The 27579-nt window shown below is 37.0% G+C and overlaps 1 protein-coding gene across 1 annotated transcript in view; it reads left to right on the top strand.

Annotated features, from left to right (window-relative positions):
* Positions 1-27299, top strand: part of FMN2 (formin 2) — a 159550-nt gene extending 132251 nt beyond the window's left edge. Inside the window, exons 16-18 of the mRNA XM_075089405.1 lie at positions 8896-9045; positions 23693-23774; positions 25205-27299. Of these exons, the coding sequence (XP_074945506.1) occupies positions 8896-9045; positions 23693-23774; positions 25205-25231 (259 nt within the window). The 3' untranslated portion in view covers positions 25232-27299. The remainder of the gene's footprint in view (positions 1-8895; positions 9046-23692; positions 23775-25204) is intronic.
* The last annotated feature ends 280 nt before the right edge of the window (positions 27300-27579 follow it).

Raw genomic sequence — 27579 nt, 5'->3', positions numbered from 1 at the left:
ATGATTCATATATCCAGAGTGGTATGGTTATTTATTAATCAGTTCCAATGGCTGCCACCTTTTCATTTAGACTTGATCCTTACCGAAAATGCTACTCATCTAAACAAGGACACTGTCACTGCTACAAAAAGAATGTATTGGGATAAGTTGGAAGTTCAATCATAAATGCCTAATGTTTGAAAAATGCATACAAAGACCTTTTCAATCTGACACACTCCATCAACCCAAATTTTGAAGTTTTTTTATTTGCTTTCAGAGTATTTTATTGCAAATGTCTCGAAGAATATGAAAGCCCATGTGAAAGTTTCTGAATTCTCCAAAGGCTGGATTTCTTCCATTCATAGTTGCGCTGGCTTTCAATGATATTAGGGAATCCTGTGTTCGTGCGCGTTAAGGAGAGCTCTTGTACACTAAATTAAGTAAGAATGCTCTTCAGACCAACCCCGAAGGGTTAAGATGAAACTGCATCACAAAACATTTAAAATGATAGGAGGTTCTAGAACACCCAAGTATTTCAGAGGATTTCTAGTCTATAATTTTTAAAGAATAGAAACTGAAATGTAAGTTTGACTTGAGTGCCAAATTAGGAAGAGCACATGACAATACTCCTAACCAGACCTGTAGCTTCATTTCACTTGTTATTTTTAGAGTGTGTTTTTGTAAATGCACATGTATAAAATTTTATCTATGTTGTGTTATATTCTTAGAGTGTGGGTTAATATGATATGTACATGAAATCTGTGTAGTTTCTGTCTGGTTATCCAAATAATCTCCTTTAGGTTTAAGGCATATTACCTCTTACTTTGTTGGTTACCTCTGACCTTGACCCTGCATGGATTTCAGTTATAAAAGTGAGCCATACCATGGGAGCAGGCAGATTACAAGTCTGAGGCTGACATCAATAGATTGAAAAAACATAATAAAACTTTTAATACAATATTTAGTACACAACGGTTACGCTACCTCCATATGTATTTATAATCTCTTTAAGTAATAGTGATTGCTCAGAAGACCTCCATTGCACTAGACAGTGAAGATGAAGTGTGTTAATAGAAACATCTGGAGACAAGTTGGGCTTTAACATGAGGCATTTAGCTGTTTCTTATAGCATTGAGGCTGGCAGCTTGTGTGTCAGATCACTGCTGTTGAAATTTGTTCTACCATTGTATTCTGTGTCTACTGGCACCTTATTATTCCTTCAAGTTCAACTGGCCAAGGGTTATTTAATATGTCTGAAGCTCATATGTTAGTCATTTCAAGAGAGAAAAGTAGTTTTCTCTTGGATATCTTACTGGGCCTGACTTTCCAGTGCACACAATTACATGATATTGTTTTATGTATGTTCATATTGTATATGTCCAGTTTAGCACAGAGCTATCAATGTGTCTGCGTAACAGCTTAGCCAGCACGCATGGACATACAGTCAACATAAAGTCAAAAGCATTAAACTATGAGAAAAAGAACCTACGTGTTCATGCAAAGTATGCAGATTATGGTAGGTTGCAGCTAACACCAGTGCATCTAGGGAACTGTAAGTACCTCAAGCCAAGTTTTTGAAAGGAAGTTTGAACCTGTTTAAAATTTTAATTTGAAAATGACAGGAGAAAGCACATCCAAATTAAAAATGCATTAGAACAGTCATGCTAAAATGTTTTCTTTTTTCTCTGGGTGGCCTGTTAGAATACAATTGTCAGAGACAAGATAGAACCCAAGGTTAGCTCAAACATATTATCTCAATTCATATTTTAATCTGAAAAATATTCTTGAGCAGAGATTTAACCTTTAAATATGCACAACAATCTTTGGGTTCACATAAACCCCAATCATTGGGTGAGCTGTGGCTGACAAATACTTTGTACATGATATAGTGAAGGTAGCAAAAATACCTCTAACCTACATTTCCTGACCTTTGATTTTCAAATGGCCAGAGGCTGACTCAGACTGTGTAGAATGGCTTTTTAAACACTGGTTTGTTGGTTTTGTGGTGTTTTTCTTTGTTTTGTTTTGTTTCATTCTTTTAATCAGAAAAGTTCTGCCTGCCAAGATAGCTCCATCCTGCGTGTGACATAATTTAGCAGCTAATTCTATACTACCTCAGATAAAAGATGGCATCGTTACGTCAGCGGAGCATTTGCTTACATCAGAGCAATGTAAAACACCCCAAACCAAAACAAAACCAAACATATAGAGAAACCAGCTTGTAGCCTAGAGTTTTAGAGAAAAATGAGAATAAAAATAGAAAGACAAAATAAATAATAAAACCAGAGAAGGAAAATACTGAAAAATATTTTTAAGATGTAGTGTTAACTGTGATCCCTGATAATCTAATTTTTCCAGAAGATACAAGCAACAAGAAGTGATTTGGTAAATTTCTTCATCATGCCCAACTGATATACCTTAATCTGGACCTGATAAAAGTAATTTCTAAAATAAGCTCATTGTGAAAATCTCAGTGCTCAAATTCACCTTCCAACAGAACTATAATTTAAATTAGTTATAGTGATATTATTTTGCTTCTTTGCTACCCCTCTTATGAGGGACTTTGTTCCTGAAAGACAGGACTAAAGAAATACCCACCCATTGGATGATGTAAATATAAGGACCTGGAATAACAGTTTGAACTGAGCTTGAAATGGCAATCTAACATGTGAGGGTTTCATTCCTTGCTAACTCCCTGCACTCATAATTTCTCTAAAAATTTTAGTTTTCCTAAAATATTTCTTTGAAGTGCAAGGTTATATTTGTAATACCTATTGACTTTAACAATTTGTGTCACAGTATGTGGTCTGCTTCCATTACTGGGTCTGCTGCCTTCAGTTTATGGCATAAAGTATAAAATACATAAGAAGCGCATTTGTGTTGCTAATAAATGTGTACAACTGATAATATTGATCATTGTTGATGAATATTGAAGTTGTAAAGCATTCCTAGTATTGAGGAGGTGGGAATCAAATTCTTGTTAACAAGGCAGACTGGCCTATCAAAACGTAATTGCCTGTTCTTCACATTAGATACTTTTTGTTGAGCTTTTTGTTTGGGGAAAAAATGGTACCTCAAGGTAGGGGAATTCTGTTGTTGTTGTTGACACTGTTAATTTTCATCCAGTTTGAGTAATAAAACAGTTGTCTGTTTAATATGAATTTATAGGAGGCAAGGGATTAGAGATGAGGGAGATGACTTAGGATTCAAAATATTGCAAATGTTTGGCAGGTATTTTTTAGAGGAAAGGAACAAAAATCTCTTGAGACTTTTGTTTTTTAAGGAACAATATTACAAAATCCATAGTTACACAATATAAATTGGCAAATGAAAGAAGAGATTAATAATTCTGGCAGATAACTTAAGCTGGCATGTTATGTCCACTTTCTTTTTAATATAAGAATGATACTTTTCTTCCTTTAAAAAAAAAAAAACGGGTGGAAAAAAAGAACTCCAAGAAATTTATTACCAACATTTAAGTACTAGATATTTTGAATGAACCTGTGTTTAATTTTGTATTTTCTCACTTCCACTTATGCAGGACAAGGGACACAGCACTGAGGAGAGACAATGATACATTTAAAAAAAAAAAAGTAAAGAAAGTGATGTAAAGTTACAGTGCAGAGAGGACCCTCAACAATATATACCAACAGAAAATGAGAGGCGGCTTAGGATGCTGTGCATATTAAGTTCCCTCACAGCCTTGTGCTATCTCAATAACCAGGATGCTGGTTCTGTTTCATTTTATATAATTTTGTGTGATTTTTTTGAATTGCTGGGTATTCTGTCTTAAGACTAACTCTCATTAATGCTTTAAGATGTTCAAAACACAAAGAAAATATGTACAAAGCCTTTTCTTCTTTATAACACAAAACAAGAATTAGTATGACAATTCATATGATTAGCTTTTCCAGGAAGTAGGTACTGTTACCTATATGCCGTACCCATCTTTCCTATGTAGTCATCAATTCAGGATCAATGCTCTGAACAGGCTCATATGCCTACCAACTCAGTTTGGCTTTAAATATAACTCATGTCAGATTTAAAGTAGTAAGAGGCATATATAGCCTTTTCTCCCCTCTTTACATTCTTTCTTTTGGTAGACTGTGCTTAGTTCTAAATTTTACTTATGACTTTAATCAAGATAAAAGGTACCTTAGCAGCTCCTGCCCAACTCAGAACTGCTTCACAAAACAAACATAGTACCAGCACTAAGACACAAATGTACGCAAATGATGCTTAACAATTTATAAAGCCAAACCTAAGCAGTCAAGAATATCCAGGTTCAAGCTTTAACCAAAATAAGTAATCTGTTAAACAGCACAGAATGTCTCTTGCAGAATTGTTGAAGCACTTTTTTTCAGCTTTTAAATCCAAATTGAAACAAATCTTTACTCTTGCAGGTGATTGAGTTTGCTGTATGGGGAAACCAGATGCGTGTGTGTTTGTGCGTGTGTTCATCATTTCTCAGAAAGGTCAGCCAGGGCATGTCTGTACTTACAGTCACTTTGCTGCGTGTTTGGCCATGGAAGCCTGATCAAATGATGCTGAGATGAAACTACTACTGTCCATTGTTTAGTATTGTTGATATTTCTTCTTACTGCTTTTTTTTTTTTTTTTTTTTTTTTTTTTAGCAAAGGAGGTGGTTTTGTAGTTGCCAGCTCTCTGCGTCCTCTCCCTTTCCTTTTGCTTGACCTCCTGCTTGCTGACTGGCTTCAAAATGGAATGGAAAAACCCTGAACAATTCATAGCTGCTCTTAAAATATTCCTAATGGATCAGATCTATTAGCCAGAAATGCTGTCAATGAGCAATTTGCAATGTGAATGGCTTTTCTTTCTCATATGATTAAATTTGGTTTGGTTGTTAGTGCATCCATTCCTTCCTTCCCTCCAAACAGAAAAATTATTTACATAGTCTCATAGTTGTACACAAGGGAACACGCAGAAAAGTCCAGTGATTCATTCATCAAATTTCCACATTTGAGTAAACAGTGAGTTCAGTCATCTCAGTCTGCAGTGATTTTTCTGAATTACAGAAACACTTGAACCAAGGAAATTAGAAGACATGAAAAGGAGAAAAGGAACTAAGCATCTTTCTGGATCTTATTTCCTTCCTTCCTTGTCAGGGATGAGCAACTCTTCCACTGTTTTGAGAGTAATGTTATTTAATTCCCCTTCAGGGCCAGTGTGAGGGATATGAAACCCAGTCTGAAATCTGTATAAAGAATTCTGGCTTTCGCCATGTCAGGATAAGACACTGGTGTGAACATCACTGCCTTATTTTTAATCATGCTTGAAATGTCTGGCTGTTTGAACCAAACCCAGTGACCTCCTTTACCTCTTTTAATCCCTGAAAATAATTCACATGCCCTTCTTTCCCTCTTCCATGACCGCTGTCTCTTCTCTAATGCACATTCTTTTCTTTTAAGACACTCATTAAGAGTATGGAAAAGTAAGAATCTATTCACTTGAGAAATGGACACTAAACAAGCTTTGCAATACCTGTTTGGTAATAAATGTTTCATTTTTGTAGCTAGGCGAAAGGAAATCGAGAGATGTCAAATGAGTTTCCCAAGGTTGTATGATGCAGAAATTAATTTGGATATAGGAACAAAAGTTTTCTGAACTCTAGTCCCTTATTTGATTCAAATGTCTGTGTGCCTGCGCATATAGTCAGGAACAGTATCGTCAATGGTATTTGCAGATGTTTTGTTTCAAAATCTGCTGAAGGACCAACAGGAAAATTTGAATGGGCTGCCCCGCTGAAAAGCACTAGAGAAAAGGTATTTGCTGCCTGGATGAGGTCTGAAAAGATGATATCTAGTCTTGGGGTTATGGCAATGTCATCCAAATTTCTTTTTGTATTTAAAATGCTTTGAGATATGTCTAGGTTGACATATGTAAACATTTCCAAATCAGATATTTAAAGAGCATGGTAATACAGAGAACTTATTGCTGTGTATGTTTTATTATTTAATGGATTTGCACTTTATTTGCTTTGTCTTTTCTGTGTGAATTATGCCACTTTGTCTTGTGCTACAAAAATGACAGCATCAAATGTATAGCAAGCAGGTTTCCATATGTCTTCTAAATGTACTCTAAGAGATTTAACTGCTAAATAAGGGTAGACCTCTTTGGCTGGAAAAAATTATAGTAACTGTCTTGACTGTTTGATCTGCATATATAGAAAAAATATTTGATTCATGGAGATTTGTGCCCTGAAGTGTTACTGTGTTGCAGCTGGTATCTTGTGCATTGTTACTGGGCATTAGAAAGGTGTGACGTATTAACAATGACAACCTGCTATGCTGCTGCTGTTTCACATTTCACAAACAGCTTATTTCCCTTACCTCCCAAAGTAACTGCCAGGGAGGCAAGCAGCCTGGCTGAGCATTTCTCTTCTCTCTAGAAAGCTAGAAATTAGGTTATAGCTGTTAAGCACATCTGTATGCATGCGTATGGTTGTATTGGCTATGCAAGTGATCCTCAGGGAGATTTTCAGTCCCCAGAGAGAAAAACATCGGCTACCTCCTTCAGCTCCTGGAAGATAGTTGGAATAATTGAAGAATAATGGAAGCCTTTGCATCTCCACTAAATGTTAGTGCTGTTTATAATTTTTTTTGGAGCATCCTCCTGTAAAGTAGGAATTTCATTTTGTCTTTGCTTCCTGTTTCTTGGAATCCTTTCCTGTGAGGGAATTCTATCTTATTACCTGAAATTTAAAGGCATTGCTTAGGATGGCCATTCACTGTCAAAATCTTTTCATATTCTGGTCATTTATAGAATGGTTTGAAGACAAGTTTCTCAGAACAACGCTTCTTATTTGAACTTCTGATCTTTCTATGTTCTGTAAATCACTAATGGCCTTCATTCAAAGAGCTTCCTTAAAAATAAGCTATTGTCTCAGCTGATGCCTCCAGATTTCTTTCTTGTCCTGTATTCCTCACATTCCTTCAAAAATGTTGTCAGTTCATTCTGAAAAACCAAATGAGCCTTTTATATGACTTTTCCTCTAGCCGACTCCAGAGCTGTAAGCCTGGGGGAAGGGGCTGGAAGGAAAACTAAAAGATCTCCCTGATAAGTTTGCAGACTTGCAAAAAGCTGAAACTATGTGAAAGTAGGCAAAAAGTTTAAAATATGGTGCAGCTGACTGAATGTCAGGGATGTTCTTTGAGTGATTCTGTGGGACCACAGGATAGGTGCTAAATATTTTCCCCAGTACAAACTGGGGGGGAAATATAAATAGGTAGGTAAAATGGAATATTTTAGTTTAAGCAGTAGTATCTCACTCATCTATAAATCGTTTGGGGAAAAAAAAAAAAAAAAACAGAACAAAAGACATTCGATTAACCAAGCGCTGACTTAGAGAACAGAGTGCCATGGTAGGCTAACTGAAAGAACTACAGAAACGGTAGACTCAGGAAAGGGGGCATTTGAGAATCAACACAATGGGTTAAAAAGTGAGGATGGGTTTATCTTTTATATTTTTCTGTGCTGCATCTTTGTTGCTCAACAGCTTCATTTTGCTTCAGCAGATGAAAAAATGAATTACAGATTAAGAGAAAACGTGTGTAGAATTTGATTGGTAAACTGATGTTAAATTATTAAGCTGTAGGCTTTTTTTATTCAGAAATAGGATAATTTAGACTTCTGTTTTTCATGTTGAGGAAAACAACTGGAGCATTGAGTTTTGAGAACTAGGACAAACATTTTCACAGAGACTTTGTGAGATTGACCCTTCTGAATGGTTGAATCTTTGTATATTATTGTCACCATTAAATACTTTACAACAACCATCAAAGCACTCTTTCTTCAGTTACAACAGTCCATGAATGAAGGTATAACTTCTGTGATTAAAATTACATTTCCATCCATTTAACTGGAACTGCATTTTCCTCCCATAATTAAAGTGACTAAAAGTGTGATGCGTGTTTCATAGAAAGCTATCACAGAGTCGGTGGTAGTAATAGATCAGTAAGCAAAGCATCTACAATTATATTTCAAGAGACAACTTTCCATAGAATTTTTCATAAAATACGAGTTCTCCTGAGGCTTCCATGTTGAGCCTCAGATGAGAAAAATGTTCTTAAAATCTCCAGTATTTAAAAAACATTAAGTAAAAAAATGAGTTAAGCAATTAAATTTTGAAAGAATTCTTCAGTAGCTTCCTGTAATATTTCTATATATTTTTAATTTAGAAATAAAATAGAAGCAATTCAAACTCAGAAATGTGTTGAATGTAATTGTGGTCACAGTCCTCACTCAGTGTTGGGAAGTATGACCTTTGCATTTCAGCAGCAGGTCTTACCTGAGGTGTACCTTTTGTGTTAATATGCTAGTTTACTTTTGCTGTGCTCAGAAGGGGTTGTCGGATCATTCCGGCAGAGTCGCGATGGGCACCTGTTTTCTAGCATAGTTGCTCTTGGTCCAGTTTTCTGTTGCATCATTTCTTGTTTAGTACACAGCAGGTCTGAGTTTTAACATTTCTCTGTAGGCTTCAACTAAGCCATCTACCCTATTGTGCCATAGTATAGATCTAACAGAACCTGAAGAACTTTGTTTACAGTCCTTGCTGTGTTTTGAAAACATCTTTAAACACAACAGAAAAGCAGTATATGGGCAGGTGCAGATGTCTGGATTTGCAGGGCTGTGGACAGTGTGTTAATTTTAGCTTTTGAAATGGAAAATACTTTGGTCAAAAACAGAACCGATGATAAATGCCAGATCCCAACTTTTCTGAAGAATCATATTGTGTATCTATCTGTATACAAAGAGCTCAGAACTGTTATGTTTTTATATTATCTTATTTTAGATCTGCTACCAAGAATAATTAAATAATCTGTCAGTGTTAAGTAAGAAAAAATTTTTTTCATCAGTGGGTACTGAAACATTTGCTGGTTTTACTTCCTTTGACAGCTTTTTGGAAACTGCAGCCTATTTCTGTATGAAACCAAAAATGGGAGAGAAAGAGGTGTCCCCGCATTCTTTCTTCAGTATTTGGCATGAATTCAGTTCTGACTTCAAAGACTTCTGGAAGAAGGAAAACAAACTTATTCTTCAAGAAAGGTACATTTGTTTGTTTGTTCAAAGGCTTTTCTCAGAGAATGTTATTGGGAGCAATCGCACAGAAACCAGTCAGCCTCACTTCATTAGCACACAACCTAATGAATGCCTGTTGGAGTTTTGTTGGTCTTTTTTTTTTTTTTGAACAGATTTTTGGATGGGACATTAATATTAATATCAATTTGTGCTAAAATTTTTGGGTCCATTACCTGAACAACCTTTTTGACAGAGAACGTAACTCTGATGCCGCTATGAATCCAATGGAATGGGAGACTTGTTTCAAGTCTGAAAGTTGATTAAAGATTTTCCATTAGCATAGTTAGTGAAAACAAGTCAAGGCATCAAAATGGGACACATTGTAAATATTTGTCCAATGAAGCTTGGAAAAAGGATGGGAAGCAGAAAGACAGAAAATAAAAGTCAACTGACCCTGCATTAAAGAAGGACTCAGACTGAACCATATTGCAAATCACAGCCCATGGACATGAGCACGTGTTGTATATATGGCCTAAAGAAATGAGACAGTAGTTTTGAAAAATTAGCCATACTATCTTGTCCGTGTATTAGAAGGGCTATGAAGTTTGCTTTCATCTGCATGCAGCTATTGCACTGTGGTCACCCTTTGTTTATAAAAATTATGCCAAGAATTAATCGGTTGTTGTAAAAGTAATAAATGCCATATAAGGACAAATGAAACAATTACAAACATGAAAACTGTAAACAGTGTTATAAAATCCTACATGTGTTAGCAACCTGAGTGATAAATAATGAAGCTACTTAACAGGATTGAAGCCTTATGTTCATTAAATGATTGATATCAGTCCATTTTCAGGTAAAACGACAAGAATGGGCCTCTTTTTCAAGAGAACTCACCCTATGTAGTTGCCACAGAAACCAGATTACTGGTTTAGGAAGTTATTGAAAACTTTCCTTAGTCACCTATATGATCAGTACTGCGTATACCATCTGTGATTAGTGTTAAGTGGATACATTTTGGAATGAACAGTCTTGTAGTCAATAAAACTAGATTCTGCTCCTATTGCAAGACTGTGGTGCAAATTTAGCACAGTACAGCAGCTCTCCAGGGATCTGTTTCATTTTACTGACTGACTTCATTTTATGTAATTAAGTATATCTCTCTGGAATTGAGTTGACAGTTAAGTACTGTCTTTGGTTTCCTATGCAGGGTTTTAGCTTCCAACTTAATACAGGTTAATTTAATCTTGTATTTTTATAGGGCAGGATTTAAGAAAAATATCCTTTCATTTCCAAAATAGTAGCTATTTTTCTAAAAACAAACAAAAATCCTCTAGAGGGTTCTCACTGCAAAATATTTTTCTTTAAGAGATATTAACTAAATAAGCACAAAACCTCTTCCTTCTATTTTTCTTAGACATCTAAAGCTTAAGTGAAGAATGGGATTGTGATACAATCATTTAATTTTCTTTCAGTTCAATGCATGTGTATGGTAAGAGGATGTGTTGAAGCAGCTGAGAAAAAAAGGTGGCTGCCAGCTGGTTCCTTCTAGGGCAAGGGTGTTTTTAGCCTGAAAGGAACTGAACATGTATAACCTACAAAATGGCTCTAGGTTCAGGATGTGACAGGGGAGGAAAGGGACAGTGAGAAAGGTCCTGCAGTGGGAAAGGAAACTGGGGATCCTCACAGCTCACAGAGGCTTGGAGCTGATGGGATGAAGGAGACTTTCCCAGGGGAACAGACAAGATTGTGTAACCGCAGTCCAGGAAGTCACTGAGATTAAGACTGAAAATGATCCATCCTGAAAATCACAGGTAGATTTTTGGCTTTAATTTTAATTTTCACTTGTCCCATCAAGGTCAAGTCTTCCTCTTTACAGATTTTGTTTGTTCAGATGAGGCAGGGTTTGTGTCTTGGTTTGGGCTCACCTTTCAGAAAAGTTTGCCACGGTGCTGTTTCAGGTCTGGCGAAGTCAAGTTCCCTTCATTGCCTTTTAGGAATTAAAATATTTTGGCCAAATTGGCAGTAAAAGTAACAATTTTCCAAGTAAAACAAATTATCTTCCCAAAGACAAATAATCCTTTTTGGTAAAACAACTGTCTTATCAAAGCCTTTATGTGGAAAATATTTTGCCTCCGATCATAGTCCAACCAGATACCTGAAGTCATCCTTTAGGCTTTTTTTCTTGATTTTACATGTCCACTTCTCTTAGTGAAATACAAGATGCTGTGATGTGAAGGTGTCTTTGTATTGAGAAGTCAAAGGGAAAAATCTTGATGGAAAAATAAGTATTGCCTAAAGGTGTAAGAATGTACAACACGATGGTTTTCAAAATCTCAGCCTAGACTGACAGATCTATAGGTGACAGAAATCTGAAATCTGCCCATTGCCACCGAAATAAAAATTATTATTTCAATAAACCAGATTTTCCTCTTTAGTTGATGTTCCTGAAAGTTGTTCTGCTGCTAAAGTTGAACAGCAGGTTAGAACATTAATGGCCAAGGAAACTTTCTGTACTTTTTCATTGGCGGCAAAATCAAGTGACAGATATGGTGAGATTTCTCTTTTTAAAGTATTGCAGTATCCACCTTTGGTGAAATATTTACCAGGCTGCTGCCTACTCTAATGAAGCATACTCTAATTATTAAAATTATTTAGAAAATGTATAACTTTATTCCCTTCTCTTTTTGAGTTTGATCATCTATCTTTCCCATCCCCTGGATGTATTTGGTGGAGGGGCTGGGGGGGAGGTTGCCTCTTCTTCCTCCACTTTAGTTTAATAAACTTCTATGCTGTGGGCAATGTTTCTAGAATATTTTACATCCCAGTTTCCATATGGACTGTTAATAGAGGCTGTTCCTTATTTAGTCTCTGCAAATATGAGTCACAGTGTTTTACAATAATTTACCCAAAGGCTTTTCATGGATGGTATTTCCTAAGGTGGTGCTACTTTTTGTTACAGATAGATTAAAAGTGTATGTTTCAAAGAAAGCAGTCAGCCAGTTCTTATTTTAAACACTTTTCACTGGCATTTCAACTTCTGTATTGTTTTGCCAGGTATTTATATGCAAAAGATAAACATTGAAGTGTCAGGCTTTGTATTTCCTTACAAGAAGATTAGGAAAAAAAAGAACAAAAATGGTGCAAGGTTAAAAACAAATTAATTTTTCTGAAGTTTTCTACGGCTTTCGCTCACTTTTCTCACTTGAAATAAAGCAGAACTGGAAAATACCAGCTGTAGAGAAAATTATGCGTGATAAACTGTTAAATACAGTAGCAATAAAAGAAAAATGCACCTAAAAATTACAGTGAAAGCATAGGTCTGCCAAACAGTTTTCTGAACAGTACTATATTTTTGTGGTCACACTGAAGTCAAGGCTAACTGGAGCATTCCAATAGAAATTGTTATCTGGGTTATTTACAAAGTTCTCAAAAATATTTTGTGGAGGTTGAAATTTCTGGTGCTATGTCTATCCTAAAGACTTATCCTTTTAACTGAAATTTTTCAAAGGAATATAACTTCTTTCTAATTAAGCAACTTTAAAAGAAAAAAAAAAAGCAAAACCAAACTTAGCAGGGCATGTTTTGAGTTTTTCAATGTTGTTGTTATCATCCTTTCATTATATATTTAATGTGTCACTGGCAGTCTATGCTTTGCATTCGTACTTTGAGAACTCTCAAAAGGTAACTGTCAGTATAGTTTGCATGTGATCAGCAAGAAAGCCAAGAAGAGCTGACATACTTTCCCTAATAGTTTTTCAGTTTTTGAAAAAAAGAATATAATTTTGAACCTTGCAAGCTTCCTGTTCAGCATCCTCATTATCTGTGAATGTATTTCACTTGCCACGTACCCTGAGGAGCATGTTGCTCTCTGAATACATATTGCCAGATGACGCACAGCTGCACTGACAGCTATGCAAAAGTCTCACCTTCTTAGAAAAACTCCTAGGGGATCACACCACCAATCTTCAAATGCCTATTCTTCTCCTGTAGTGAGAGCAAATGTCTTGTACAAACTGACTTATAAATATATTAATTATTTTCTCATTAATCTCTGTCTTTAGTTCACCCCCACCCGGGTTCTTTATATTTCTGAGGTAGAGACAGTCAATGTAAAGTGCACTATTCGAGTCTAGCACTTCTGTGAGGGCAAGAAATATTTTAATTTTTCCTGACATCCAGCAAAGGCCTACAGAACTGTTGCCCAGACCCTACCACTTTCCTAGGAACCAGGAAGAGATAAAAGAGCTCATGAGACAATACTTAATATAACCGTACAGAGGGAAGTCTTGAAAAGTAATGATCCATTAAAAGAAAGAAGAAAAGTTAAGTAACTGCTGGATATGGCAATCCAATATGAAATTTGTGAATGCTTGGTAGCTAAAAATAAAATTATTTATCAGAAAATCTCACATTGGTGTGGTCAGCAATGATCCACCTTTAGGACTACAACTTTGTCTTTTCTTTACAGTCATGAAATACATCCTGGCTCATTACAGTAAAAAAAAACCAAAACAAACAAAAAACACAACATAAAAAGGCAGTCAGTCCTTTAAGGGCTTTTATGTTACAATGAAAAGTTCCATTGCTGTCAAAGGTTGTTGGTATCATTAGGCCGTAGGTGCCAGTTCAGGTCTTGCTGGAAACAAGTCAGTAACAAGGCAGAAACATGCTTCCAGGGCCACAGTTCCACCTTCCCTTTCTCTGGGTAAAAGTGAGGTACTGACACTCGTTTGTCCACTCCAGCTCTGGACATGTTTCCATTTCTTCAGATTGTTTGCTGTTCCAGGGGCCTGTGCAACCTTGTGAAGATTTACCTGAACAGGGGCAAGTAAGTTGTATTTCTAGATGGGGCCGGGGGGGTCCGAAAGAGAGGCAGAGAGAAAGGGACAGATATAGGTGCCCTGTAAGTGTGTACATAAGGTTTATATTGCTCATAAGCTCAGTCTGGCCCTTGCCTTTATGAAGAGGCATGTCACTGAACAGAGACTGACTGTGTCAGGGATGCCAGCAGAGGAGAGTTCATGAGCGGGATCAACATGATGGTAAAATTCTGTAAGTCCCTGATATCTTGCATCACACTAAGCTTGAGAATTTCTGTTGGCTGACTTTATTCAACCCTTTAACTCCCACGATAAATCTTTGACACATTAAAAATAATATATAAACTCAAAAAAATGCACTCATCTCTCAAATGTAGAAGTTGCCCATTCCCGTAAGAATAGCAGTTAAGCTGGCACCTGGTGTGTCACACTGTGTATATCTAGATGAAAGGGAGATTCCTGGCCAGCATGTCTCCACAGCTCATTGATCTCCCTCTGCAGAAAGACTGGTATGTCTCCCTACAGACTCCTCGGCAGGATGATTTAAAACTTGCTGTTGAGCAATTTAAAGTCTGGCATTGGATATCTGTACGTTGCACAGTGAGGAGCATATTGGTAAGCTGCCACTTCTGCTTGCAGAGGAGGGCATTAAATCCCATAGCACGAGCAATGTCTTCTCAGAATAATTTAAGGGATATTTTGTTAACACTTATAATAGGAACCAGTGAGTCAGACTTGAGAGTGAGAAACTGGGGGACATGGGAATAGGCACTTGCAAAGAAATGTGGAGATGGAAGGAAAGAGAAGAAAAATGTATGTGGAGAGGCAATGTGAGAGGGAAATGGTGAAAACATGGAGTATGCTTAGTGGGGTCAGAGTTTGCTTGGCGTGCTGTTGTAATGTCAGCTAAAACGTCCAAGCGTTATGTTTGTAAGTAGTTATGGGTAGATACATTTTCTGACTTGGGAACTTTAATCTCAATGTCTTTATTGCTCTCTAATCAACTGAACAGCATGCTGGTAGGGTTGGCTTTACAGCTCATAGTTATAATATTTCAGAACAGAATGCAGCTTGCGTGACTTTGAATTGAATAATTAAAAGGATTTTCAGCTTTTGAGAATATTTCAAAATTTTAACTTAAATAGCTTTCTGATCAGAAAATACTGTTACAGGCATTGGAAAATCTACTTAAAAGAAGCCCAAACATGCTGAAGATTCAGAAGCTAGGAACAAACCTTTGAGGCAGTGCCTCACAAGAGACAATTTGGTGTCCAGCTGAGAGAGGTTGATCAACATTTCAGTACTTTTTTTTCTTCCTTGTGCACTGTTGGCAATTAGTCCTTTTCTCAATGAAAGCACCATCATTTTTTGGTTAGGGAAGGAGAGCAGTAGCTTTCATTTGTAGAACTGCTTTTGAGGGAAAAGTTTGTGGAAAAATAAAAGCATTTGGAGATAAGTTTCTCCATATGGATTTCTGGCAGAATTACTTTTAAATACCTTAGTTTAACACTTCTATGTAATATTGTGTGTTGTAAGGCAGGAACAAATATTTCCATTTGCAACTGTAAGCCAACTGGTGCATACAAATAGTAAACTTGAACAAAGTGAAGGATCTAGTAAAAAACATTAATTCCAAATCTGTGATCTTTCCTAATTTTTGACTTGCATGAGGCTAGATTCCAGAATGCCCCACATAGATAGGAGGAGGGCTTTTCAGCAGTCTTTTCTTTATTTGCCTGGTGATGGTGGTGTATCATGCTGGCACATTATGTTGCATCCCAGTACGTGTGTCGCGCGAAAACAGAGATGGATACCAACCATCATCTCACAATGAAGTTTGCAGCCTGTTCTCATGGCTGTAATGTCAGACCAGGTGTGATAATTTAGGGTATGGTCAGATGGAATACCATGATTCTGACCATATAGTGACCTTTTCAGGTTTTCTAACCCTTCCCTGTTCACCATTTCTTGAAAAAAGAATGACATTTGCCTGTGATAAAAACCAGCCTGACATAATAGACACTTGCGTATTGTGAAAAAAAATGGCATCACTAAATGTTTAAACAAAATTTTTGACAAGAGGTGCTACGCTTCTTATACTTGTAAAATGTTTTCATTCTCAGGCAAAGTGATTACTTTGGTACTTGAGATACAATAAAATTTTATAAAGTTTTACAAATGAGCAGCATTTGTCATTAAAATATTAGTCCCCAAAAGTTTGAGATGCTAACAAAGACTTAAAATCTACTGTAACCCACGCTGATCCTGAACTACTGAAGATGTTGGATTCCTTGGTTACTGAGAGTTTGCCAAACCAGTGCATGGAATTGGCATAATAATGACAACATCCATTAAGTGTAAGTGCATGGCTGTGTGCGTGTTTTAGGGTATGAGTACAGGGAATATTCTAACATCAGGCGTTTTTCTTTTTTTTTACATTTCTGGGAAGACCCTTGTTGTGTCTGCAGTCATTTTGAGTCATTACATAATTATGAACGGGTGCCTTTTGATATGATTATTTTCACCTGATGCAGGAAATTTGGAGGCCTCTTATTTTTGCCATCTTGTGCACTGGAGATCTCTAATTCTGTGGCTCTCCAGCTGACTTCTACTTTTTTTCCTTTTCTTTCCAGTGATCTTTTCTATTCACTCAATTCTCATCTTTGTGTAGTAGCCCCAGTAGCAACTCATCTCTCCAGGGTATGTCTCCATATCCTCTTTTGCATAGTCTCCTTCTCCATGCAGTCTGCTCAGTGAGACTTTTCTCATTCTCTTTTACACACTGCATTTGCTCCTTCTTCTACCCTATCTGCTGCCTAAAAATATTTTACAGCAAACAATTTCACATATCTATTCACTCACGAGTTTCCTCTCTTTTGCTTGCTGATTATGTTACCAGTTTTACCTCACCTCCAGTCTCGTTCCTTTCCTTACCATTTCCTGTTGAATTTCCTAACCAAATAGCCCAGAATGCAGCCAGCTTCTTTGAGAGCAACCTGGCTTCAGTTCCAAGAAAAACAATGCAAGGTGATGACTATCTTTTCTTAGAGCAACCTCAATTTTCATATGCAAAGTCTGTAGGAAAGTGATTTCCATCTTGCCTGAAGGTAGCCAGGTGTAGCCTGTAATACTGGCCACTTTGACAAGAAATAACAATACGAATTTGATGGCAGAAGTCAGGAAAAGTATTTAACTGGGTATATGCACGTTTGCATTTTATTAGAATCACGGCCATCCTTATCAGTTTAATTTTTTACGTCATTGCATTTTCAAGGTGAAATTTTCTTTAATGCTAAAGTTATCTTAAAAAAGTGTTTCAACACCATATGCGTTTTTGTATTTATGCACATCTGTCTGTCTCTGCACAGGTAAGAGCAAAATCCCTAGATAACCAAGGATATGATTGGCAGCTAGAACTGAGTGAAACTGAATATTCTGAGTTAAGAGTCTTTCAGAAAATTTTGAAGTGTGTTGTGGATTACAGTAAGAGTCTGTAAATGGGAAGGTATCCTTTTCATTTCAGTTGGCCTCAATTTCAGTTGTCCTCAAAGACTTATTGTAGGCCCATTTTATATGATGCACTCTGAAGAAATCTGAAGTGTATTCCCCAGAGTCTGCTCTACAGTGTTGACAGGGGAGGGATCTTATTCAGGGTCCTGCTACAGGTTAGTTTGTGTTAAGTGGCCAGATTAAAACATTTTATTTATTTGTCCTTGGTCCTCTGAGCCAAAGTATGATAAATCACTGTGTCTTTCAGCCAGCCATTGTCTGCTTTGTGGTCCTTGAAGTAACCATGCAAGGAGCTGGCAGGGATGTCAAGATAGTCCAATACATAATCTCTTTGTTGGTAGGCAGAGGTTAGGTTTCATCAGTCAGTTTGATGGGACCAGGTACATTACAATGTGCTTCTTATCTGTATAAAGTCTTTGCAGTCAGTTACTGAATCATATCTATGTCATCACTTCAACACTATTGGCCTGAAAGTAAAAGCTCTACATTTTTTACTCTACTTTTATGTTGGGAATTGTAACCTTCCTTTCTGGTTTTTTTTTTTTTTTTTTTTTTTGCTAAAGGGAAACTCCTTAGCAAATAATGATTTCAATATTATAGTAACTGGGTCAAAGAATAAAATATAGGCACATCACTCTTGAAGAGTTTTCAAAGAGTTTTAAAGTTTTCTGCTCTTGAAGTTTTAAAGACATCTGGAACTTGGTATTTTTGCTGAGGATTTTAAAATTAATTTTCATTTGTAAAGGTACTACTATTATTATTATTGTAAAAAGTTATCTCCAACCCAGACAAACCTACGTAAAATATTTTGGCAACACCCATTTTATTTATCTGATAATAAGCACTTAGTAGTATAAAGACTATTGACCCTAACTTTGTTTCATGTTAAAAAATACAGAATATCTGCAGAAAAATGTATTTTGATTTTCATGAACTGTACTGTCAAACTCTAAAAGTAATGCCTGTCCGAGTTTATTGTGGAAGTCTTTGTGAGCAGCTCTACTGTCTAAGACATATAACCTTCCACCCTTCTCACTGTGCTCACATTTGTCATGTCATGGTGCTTGCTAGTGAAGTATAAGGCTACCAAACCTAGATGGAGCCAGTAGGAAATGAATCTGTCTGCCACAGATACTTCAGACAAAATTATTAATGTTTAGTGGCAGGAAAGTGGTTCCCCCACTCAACGGATTGAATGATGACAGAAAGTCTTTAAGCCTTGATAAGGTTGTGGCCAGGCTGGCTCTTGGTCTAGAAGGTAGATAAAGATACTCTGTCTTTTGGTTTTGTAAGGATGTCTGGTTTCTTTTTCCTGTGTGCATGCCAAAGTGTAACTTGCTTATTCATTCTACTGACTGTCTTTAAACGTAATCGTAGTCTTCATATATTTGTCTCACAATAAATATGAGGTAGAAGGAGGTGAAAGTGCTAGAGAAGATTTTTATTATGATGGAAATAAGAAACTACTTCCTTTGTTATGGGTGACAATTATTAGACTTTCTGAATCTCATTAAGTAGCAGATTTTGAGACTTCAATTCTTGGGCTCTGTAAATGATTGGCTGTTCGTTCACTTGTAGATTTTTTGTTTGTTAGTTTGTTTTTTAACTGACCCATTGATTGCCTACTGTTGTACATTCCCAACATGATTTCTTATTGTTGGGGCTGTTTGGAAGTATATCCTTTCTAAAATAATGCAAATGATGCTTTAGCTAAATTTAATATTTAAGAAGATATATTTATCCAGATTTGAGTTATGAACATTCCAGTATTTACGGAATCTGCCCTGGGCCTGACGTTGGGTCCACTGCTGTTAATACCTCTGCTCTTCATATTACTACAGAGAAGACTAGTGTTTGTAGGATTATGTTCTCATTAAGATAAAACTAAGAAATTATTTGGGAAAAGTAGTAATAGGCTGAAGGTAATGCAGCTATCTTTCCTATCAAACTGAATTGCTCGCTTTTAAGCCAGAATTGACGTGAGATGGGACAGCAGTTGATAGCAAAAGAAGCAAAGGCAGTTTACTGAAAGAAAGTGAGTTTGAGAAGCAGTTGAGAAGAATGAAATGAGGTAGTTTAAGCATCAGTCTATCAAAGAAGCTTAGCACACTGTAAACTTGCAAATCATTCCCATCACACTTATCAAGTTAACTGTACCACCTGGCTTCTTCAAGAGTGCACCATGTCCCTTGTCACCTCCATCTCTCTCCCACTCTCAGATCATGCCTTGAGCATTTGTCGTGCTTCTGAGTGTTTGGTTGCACTTGAGAGCAATGGCTCCAGAACAGGACTGAAAGGCCTCTATAACAGAAAGTATTAGTACCGTAGAACTAAATAGTTTAAGTAAAAAGAGATTTTCAGAACAATAAATCAATCTATACACATGCCTGCCTTTGCTTAAGGGTCATAATTGTCAAGAACTGGGGAACACCTACCTTTCTCAGACTCTTTTTTCCACAGTCTCTCCTGGTGGTAGCCTATGTTTCCATACAGGGACTGACAGTTGAATCCCCACTCCCTTCCTAGGAATGTATTTTTAACTGTTTCATGCTCTTTGAGCTCTATGTGCTATGCACTGGCAGAACGCAGTGTCACCTTGGCCTGGAGCCTGGAAGTATGTCATTGTCTGCAATTGCTTCCTCTTTTTGTGACTGTTGGGAGGCTCACAGATTCATAGCTCTTGTGTTGTTTTCTCCAAATATCTTCTTCCCTCCTCCCAGTATTGAATTAGATCCATTAATTTCTTCATGAAGCTCTAACGACTCACCATAGTTGAATAGTTAACCCAGTCTTCCTGATATAACCACTAGCATTCATACACTTTTTGTATCTTTGGGGCTTAGGTAATTATCTTGCACCTCCAGGCTGATCAGGGTCTCACTGAAGTCAGTGGGAAGTAGTGCAGGAAAGCCCTGAGTGAGACGAAGGTACACATTAATTTGCCACTGTGAGAAATACGACTTGAACCAGGCATAAGGTGACAGAAGCAAGGTGGTTTTACCTAAATCTTCTTAGTTTCATGGATGGGAAGATGATGAATCATTCAGGGCCAGTGGAGAAAACCTAACCTTACACACTGTAGAAAACGATACCAGTTCCACTGGTGAACTGGTATGATTTACCACTGTGGAAGACTAATGGTTGCCTTTGTCTCCATATTTCATCAGTCTGCTGACTTTTCTTTTATAGATATGTTTGTAGATTTACGTGGTTCTCTGTGCTTCCAGTTTTAACATAGTCATAAACTAACTCCTAACATGGTCATAAACTCCTAACAATGAGCCTTTGGTGTGCTATCTTTACATTTCTAAGGACATTTCTTGCTGAAGAAGCATACATATAGGTTGTACTGGCTTCCGTGAGGCTCTATGCAAACACTTGAATCCTCCTGCACAGAGAGCAGGATGGGGGCCAAGAGACAGCAAGCTGTCCCAAACCCACACAGTGAGTCAGTGATATGGTTGGAACTGGAACTGAGCGGCTGCTAGCTCTCAGCTTTGTCTTAAGTGCATTAGGGAGTAATGCTTCCCATCTTCTGCATTCCCGTCGGTATGAATAAATAGGCTCAAACTCCAAGGAATTTCACAAAAGCTCCCAAAAACTTGAGGACCGCAACCATATTAGTGAGACCAGAATCTCTTACATAATCCTAGAAAAATGGGTAGCACAAGCTTAAGGTTGTCATTTATCAGTCTGGAGGTTGTGGATCATTTTTTCAAGCTCAATCTAAAGGACACAGAAATTCTGACTTCCTCCCTCACAGAATGGCGTTGTTATTAGCATTTTGCTGTTTCAAGTGGAGACAGCCTTTCTCCAAATAACTATTTCTCTAATAGAAGCAGAACATTTAGGGATGTTACTCTGACAGCGACACTTAATGGGACCTGCTTTTTAGAATGTATCAACAGTTCCAGTCCATATGAGGATTTTTTTTTATTTTTTTTTTTAATTAACGTGAGACCCGCAGAGAGCTGTACTGCCTTATGACCTGGTATATTAGGCAAGCAGTGGGTAATCTATCCTGGAAAGGAGGAATTTAGATGGGGTAAAGGCTGGAACTAAAGATTCCCTGACATTTCCTGCGAAAAACATCTGGATCTGTGTGAACTGGTTTAGTAAATATTTTTGTATGTTACATATGCTGTCCTTCGCATGATGAATACCTGCATATATTGCATTGCCTCTATACAACAGACATTTTGATAACCTCTATAGTACTTGCACAGTCACCAGGATTTGATACTAATTTACTCCCAAGTAACATTTCATTTGCTTATTTAAATGATGTCTACTAGTGAGGGGAGCCAGTTAGAGCTGTATTTGAAAAAAAAAAAAAAAAGGTGATTACATGATAGATGAGCTATTTTATATATGACTTTGTAAGAGTGGCTTTTGATGGGTTGGAATGTGTCTGATTTTGGAAAAGATCATGGGAAGATCAATGTGAGAGATACTCTTCCTCCTTCAGATAAGTAGACATGAAGCAGAGGAAAAGGTGGTATTTTAGGAAAAAGAAAATGTCTTTGAATTTTACTACATTCGGTATCATTCCCATAAGCTTCTATTTAAAGCTTATCACCACATTTTGGCTGCCAGTTTTACTGAATCTATTTAAACACATTTTAAAGGTGAATTACTTGGATGTTTGATATTTTTTTTTCTATATTATGCTGCAGCAATCTCTCTGATTTGCAGTCAGATAGGAAGTGTTACAGCTTGAAAATAATAGGTTTCAAAGGCTTTTTTCCCCCACCTGTGCATGTAAAGGTCTTCCTACGTTAATAAAATATAAGGCCATCAAATGAAGAGAGCAGCTTGCTGGAAGTGCTGGAAAAGGACTGACATTTAAATTAATTTTTGGAAGTATAAATTTGAAACTTATGAAAAGAACGAGGTGTGTCTGGTGGAGTTGGATAAAGGCAAGATGAATGCGAAGGCGGTTTTTTAATGTGCTTAGCAGACCCATCTGGAGTCTTATTTTCAAAATCTGGCCCTTACCACACACACAAAAAATATTTAAAAATAATAGTAACACTAAGTCTGATTCCCACATTGCCCTGTGTAGCCTCAGTGAAATAGCAGACATGCAAGTGGTCTGGAGATGAACTGCAAGGAACCAGCCAAGGATATATCATTTTTTCAATATAATTTTACTGGTGTTTCTTTTTTTTCACTGTTGGATAATGATTAAAAGGTAAACGCCATCTAAAGTCTATATTGTTGGCAAGAGCAAGCCAATATAGGATTTACATTTTTATTTTCCACTTTATTTGTAAATAATAGACTCATCCCTCAAAAAAAAGTTACACATCTCACAGCATTCAATGCCATCATGTAGGAATAGTTTATGTAAGTCTTTGAAGATCAGAGAATTCCTAACTTAAATCTGTGTTATCAGTGCTTCAATAACCGTGTGTGTGTATGGTTGATCTACGAAATGAGGAAAAATGATAAAGAAACATTTTATTGTGCGCCACTGAACCCACCAGACTGATTCTGGCAGGCTTCCAGTCTGAGTATAGCCCTCTGCCTTTCACTGTTTTTTCCCTATCTGTGTGACAAAAAGGACATTTATCTCATCAAAAATGGGGCATTTTGTGGCATTTCACAAGGCCCTAATTTGGTAGTTTCCCAAGTCAGGAAGCACTAAGAAGTGGACCTTCACTTCTGGAACCTGCTCCTTTCTTTACATCCAAGCAGCCCCAGTGGTGCATTCATCCCCAGTGATCATGCTCAGCTTTGAAAAGAGAGAGGTGCATGCAGTGATGTGCCCCACCTTGGTTATAAACATCATGTTCCGTGGCATTTTTCCATTTTTATTTTGAGAGCGAAGACTGGAAATTTAGGTTAAGCTATTTTACCATTTTAAATACAAGCAAAACTGGGTGAAAGGGAAGATAGCTTGGTAAGAAACTTTGTTTAAACTGTAGCTGAAGTACTGAGGTTGGGAATGGATGAAGAATGATTATTTAAACAGCCGTAAAAAGGAGCTTTCTTGGCAGTGTTTGGTATGAATGCTCTGAAAGGTAAACTCCACGTCATCCAGTGTATTTTAAATCCTGATACATTTGAATCTTCAACTACAGTAAGTATTGATTGCGTTTGTAACTAGAATTGGTTATGTCATTTATTATGCCTGTCCTTTTAAGTGCCAGAGTCTGATGGTATGGCAACAACAGCCACAGAGTGCAGGTGCTGTTCTGTGGAGCGTGCTAAGGAAAATAGGAGGCATAAAGTTACCGACTTATGTCCTCGGGTCTAAATTTGTAAGTTATATACCGCACTGTCTTTGGAAGTGGTTTTGGTCTACAGGTGTATATATAAATTTTGTCTCTCTTCAGAGTTAAAGAAGCAGAGGAAGTCTGCAGGCAGAAAAAGGGGAAGTCGCTATACAATATAAGACCAAAACATGACTCCGGAATTGTAAGTAAAAACTGTAGCACTACTTCTGTTCCCTTCACTCGTTCTACCTTTTTCTCTTTTTATTTTATAGGTGTGTTATTCTTGATGTACTTTTTCGTCTGGTTCTTTTTTAAATGTTTAACATTTTCAAAAAAGGTGTTAGATAAACAAACTTGAAGGCTGCCTATCAATATTACTCCACAAAATAGATGTAGCACAAGAAAGAGCAGCATGTTATTGCCCCACCCTGCCAATCTGTCTGCATCCCAGTCTTGATGTGGGATGCCCCTAGAAGTCAGAAAGGCAGTTCCAGTCTTCAAGCTTCTTCAGTCTGTATTCGCTCTCTTTTCTACAGTTACAAAACGTAAGGAAGAATTGTGATAGGTACACATTTTTCAAGTTGGATCCCTATATCAAATACTCATGGCTTATGTTCCACTGATCTGGATTTGTTTGGAATAGAAACCCTAGAAAAAGATAATACTGTGCTCTCACCCTTCTCCTGAAAACAGATAAAATAATTTTAATGGTGGTAGAGGAGTAATTCTAGCCATTCAATGACACTTTTCTACTGTGATTGCCTAAGCACTGTTAGGATCATGACTGAGTTTACAGAAAATGAATATTCCTCTAGTGAAAAACTAATCTGGCTCCTCACATTAAAAATATCCCTGTAGCAACTGGCCATCAATTATATTTGTAAAATATTATAACAGAAGATTTTTTTTCATGTGTCTGTGTCCCCATCTGTCCATTCCCTCAGCATGATTTAATTCTTTTGTGCTTTGTAGTCATGGCTGTGTTACTGTTACACACCCTTGAAATGAAGCAGGTGGTAATCTACTATATTCTAGCTAACATAATCTGACACAGGAAGAAATAATATTGCATTTATTGTTTCTTATTCTGAATATTTACGGTGAGTTGGCAGTGGTTAGTGCCACAAGGGATGTAAATGGAATAACAGCTTGGTTGTGAACAATACTCTAGATTTTATTTTATCAAATTTATTTGAAACCAGATCAAGATGCTATTTAAAAAGAAAAAGGGAAAAAAAAAAAAGAAAAGAAAACAACCAACATTGATTTGGATTTCTCCATCCCGCCTGTATCTTGCCATACGTAAAGGCACTGAGAGCTGGGGTTTTCTTTTTTTAAGAAATAACTATAGGTTTAATTGTTCCTGTATCATTATCATTATTATTTGAGCTGAATCTGGTACTTTCACTGTTACTGAAAATTTGATAGAGTGAAAAGAAAAGTAAACAAAAATATTTCAAGGCAGTGTGTAGCTGCAGTCTGCTTCAGTTCTAGCTTCAAAGGAAATTTATTTGTGAAGTCAGTAAGTATAATTGAGCATTAGCCTACGTATTTCTTTGCTTTTCATATTTGTGTGAGGTGATTTTATGTACACTCAATTTTCTGCCTCTTTTATTTTATTTTATTTTTCAGAAAGCAAAGATAAGTATGAAAATCTGAGAGAAGAAAAGCAAAAGCCATTGTTACCTGGTTACCAAAACTTAACACGCCTGTGGGTGGGGAGTGAGGGGGAAGGAAACTACACCATCATTTGCTTTCTTGACCTCTTTGAATTCACTTTCTGTTCTCTAGCATTTTCCACCAATTGATGTGTTACTGTACATTCATTCACAAATGTAATCACTTTAATGGAGTGCCCAGCAATAGACTAGGTACGGACTTGAAACACCTTCCCTGTACTCTGTATCTCCTTTGCCACTCAAAAGTGATATTTTGTAAAGTGTATGGTACATTACAAGTAGGCCTAATCAGCATGCATAAAAAGTGGCATCTGCATCAGTTCCGAACATGCTGAAAATTGCATTAAGTTGAACTTCATAAGAATGCTACTCGATACAGTAAAACACTTCCATTCCTACTGGCAACATCTGTCTAACACAAATACTTCATGGTACTGCACTTAGATTAGGGAAAGAAATGTTACTCCTAGTGAATTGTTTGTATCCGTTTCATGTTGGCATTTGTAGTTTGTATTTTGAATCGTTAAGTGCTGTTTATACAGTATAATCAATGCTTTCCCAACTTGTTTGGTTGCCCTCCATGACTAAATATTTGTGGAACAAGATGTTTACTGTAACTATCTTTAAAATCGATAAGGCAGCATACTTTTACTTCATCTTTTGCCAGATAGTGAATGCCGGGTAGTATGGGGGTCAGAAATCCAGCATTAAAAAAAAAAGAAAAGGAAAAAAGAGAGAGTAAGTGAAAGGCAGGAAAATACAGAAAAGCACAGAAGTATCATAGAGAGTATGAGAGAGATTTGGCTATTATAGTTTGTTAATATATAAAGCAGCTAATACTTTTACATGAATTTTAGAAGGTATAGTATAGTTTTAACTGCTGATCACTTAAGTCAGGCTTTTGGCCTCATGTACATGACTTCCCTTTTGGAATTAGCTTTACAGTTAATTTGAAACTCCTTTAGAGAGCCATTAAAAGATGCACATGGGGATCGACATTTATGGAAAACAGTAGCCAATTCTAGTGACAGAACATAGACTACCAACTAATTGACATCGATTTCACACTCAACAGTATTGCAGACTTTTCCTCCAGGCTTTCGGTGTCCCTGACTAGGAGGTTAATGATCGAAATCTGTGACTTCGGCCTTCCATTTTAGACCACATGCTTAATTCCTATTTGCGATCCCGAATTTACTGTATCGGTTCTGATCTGCTCAACCAATAACAACCCCTTCCTCCAGTCCTAATTTAAGAGCCCCAAACCAATCAGCATGATCGATAACATTTTTCTTTCAAAACACACTTTTCCTGAAAGCAGACTGTGTGTGCAACTGAGTTGGATGCACGTGCTCACAACCTTGGAGCCTGAAAGACACTGGGGTAAGGCAAATGAGCTCTAACCTGCTGGGTTGGGTTATTCCCTATCTAATCTAGCACATCAAGAGACATTCCTACCTGTCCAGAGGCTAATAAACCCTACAGGGTGTCCTAAAAGGAAATGCGAAATGTGACCTCAGGAATCCGTTATTCTTCACGTATACCAAGCACTAGAAAATATATTTTTTTTCACTATGTGAAAAGCAAGTCTCCTGTTGCTGACAAACCTATGTGAAAATCTGTACTTGTAGTAATTTCTGGCAGGGATATAAATTACCAAGAATGGAGTTCTAAAATTTTGTGTTGATGGGAGTAACATTACTATTTGGGGAAGTAAAAAGAGGAGATTATTTGCTGTTACAACTAACTTATGGAAAAAACTTTAAAAAATAAAGCTATTTTAATGGCACTGATTCAAATCCATGTTTGTATTTATGTAAACAATAGTCTTTTCCTCTTAACTTTGCTCCTAAGTGCAAGGATGCAGTAGCATGTTTTCATTTGTAGCCTTCCTGTTCCCTTCAGTACCTACAGTATGTATATTACTATAGTAAATGAAATAATAGATCATCTAACAAAGATCACTATGTGCAATACTGTATTTAGTGTTTCTATTTCAATTTTTTTAGAACGTTAATTTATATGAAAATAAAAGGAATAATAATGAAGTAACTGCCTTCTCTCTTCACTGTCAGGCTATGATGCAGTTTGCTAGCAACCCTTTGCTCCCTAAGCACCACGTTCCATTCAGGCTCCTGTGATCAAGGGAAAACCTTTGTGAAAGGATCAGTGGAAACGGGGCTTCTCTTCCCTTGCATTTTGGAAGGAAGTGACAATAATTCCCAGTTATGTGGATACGTTACCTTTCCCCCAGGTGGTGGTAGCGGGGAGTTTCAGAGTCCTTTACCCAACCAGACTACGTATCACTCACTTCTCTGGCTTGTGCAT

The sequence above is a fragment of the Phalacrocorax aristotelis genome, chromosome 3, assembly GCF_949628215.1.
Source record: "Phalacrocorax aristotelis chromosome 3, bGulAri2.1, whole genome shotgun sequence".
NCBI classification, from domain to species: Eukaryota; Metazoa; Chordata; class Aves; order Suliformes; family Phalacrocoracidae; genus Phalacrocorax; species Phalacrocorax aristotelis.
Note: the sequence above shows the minus strand (reverse complement) of the source record. Positions and strands in the feature narration are given on the sequence as shown.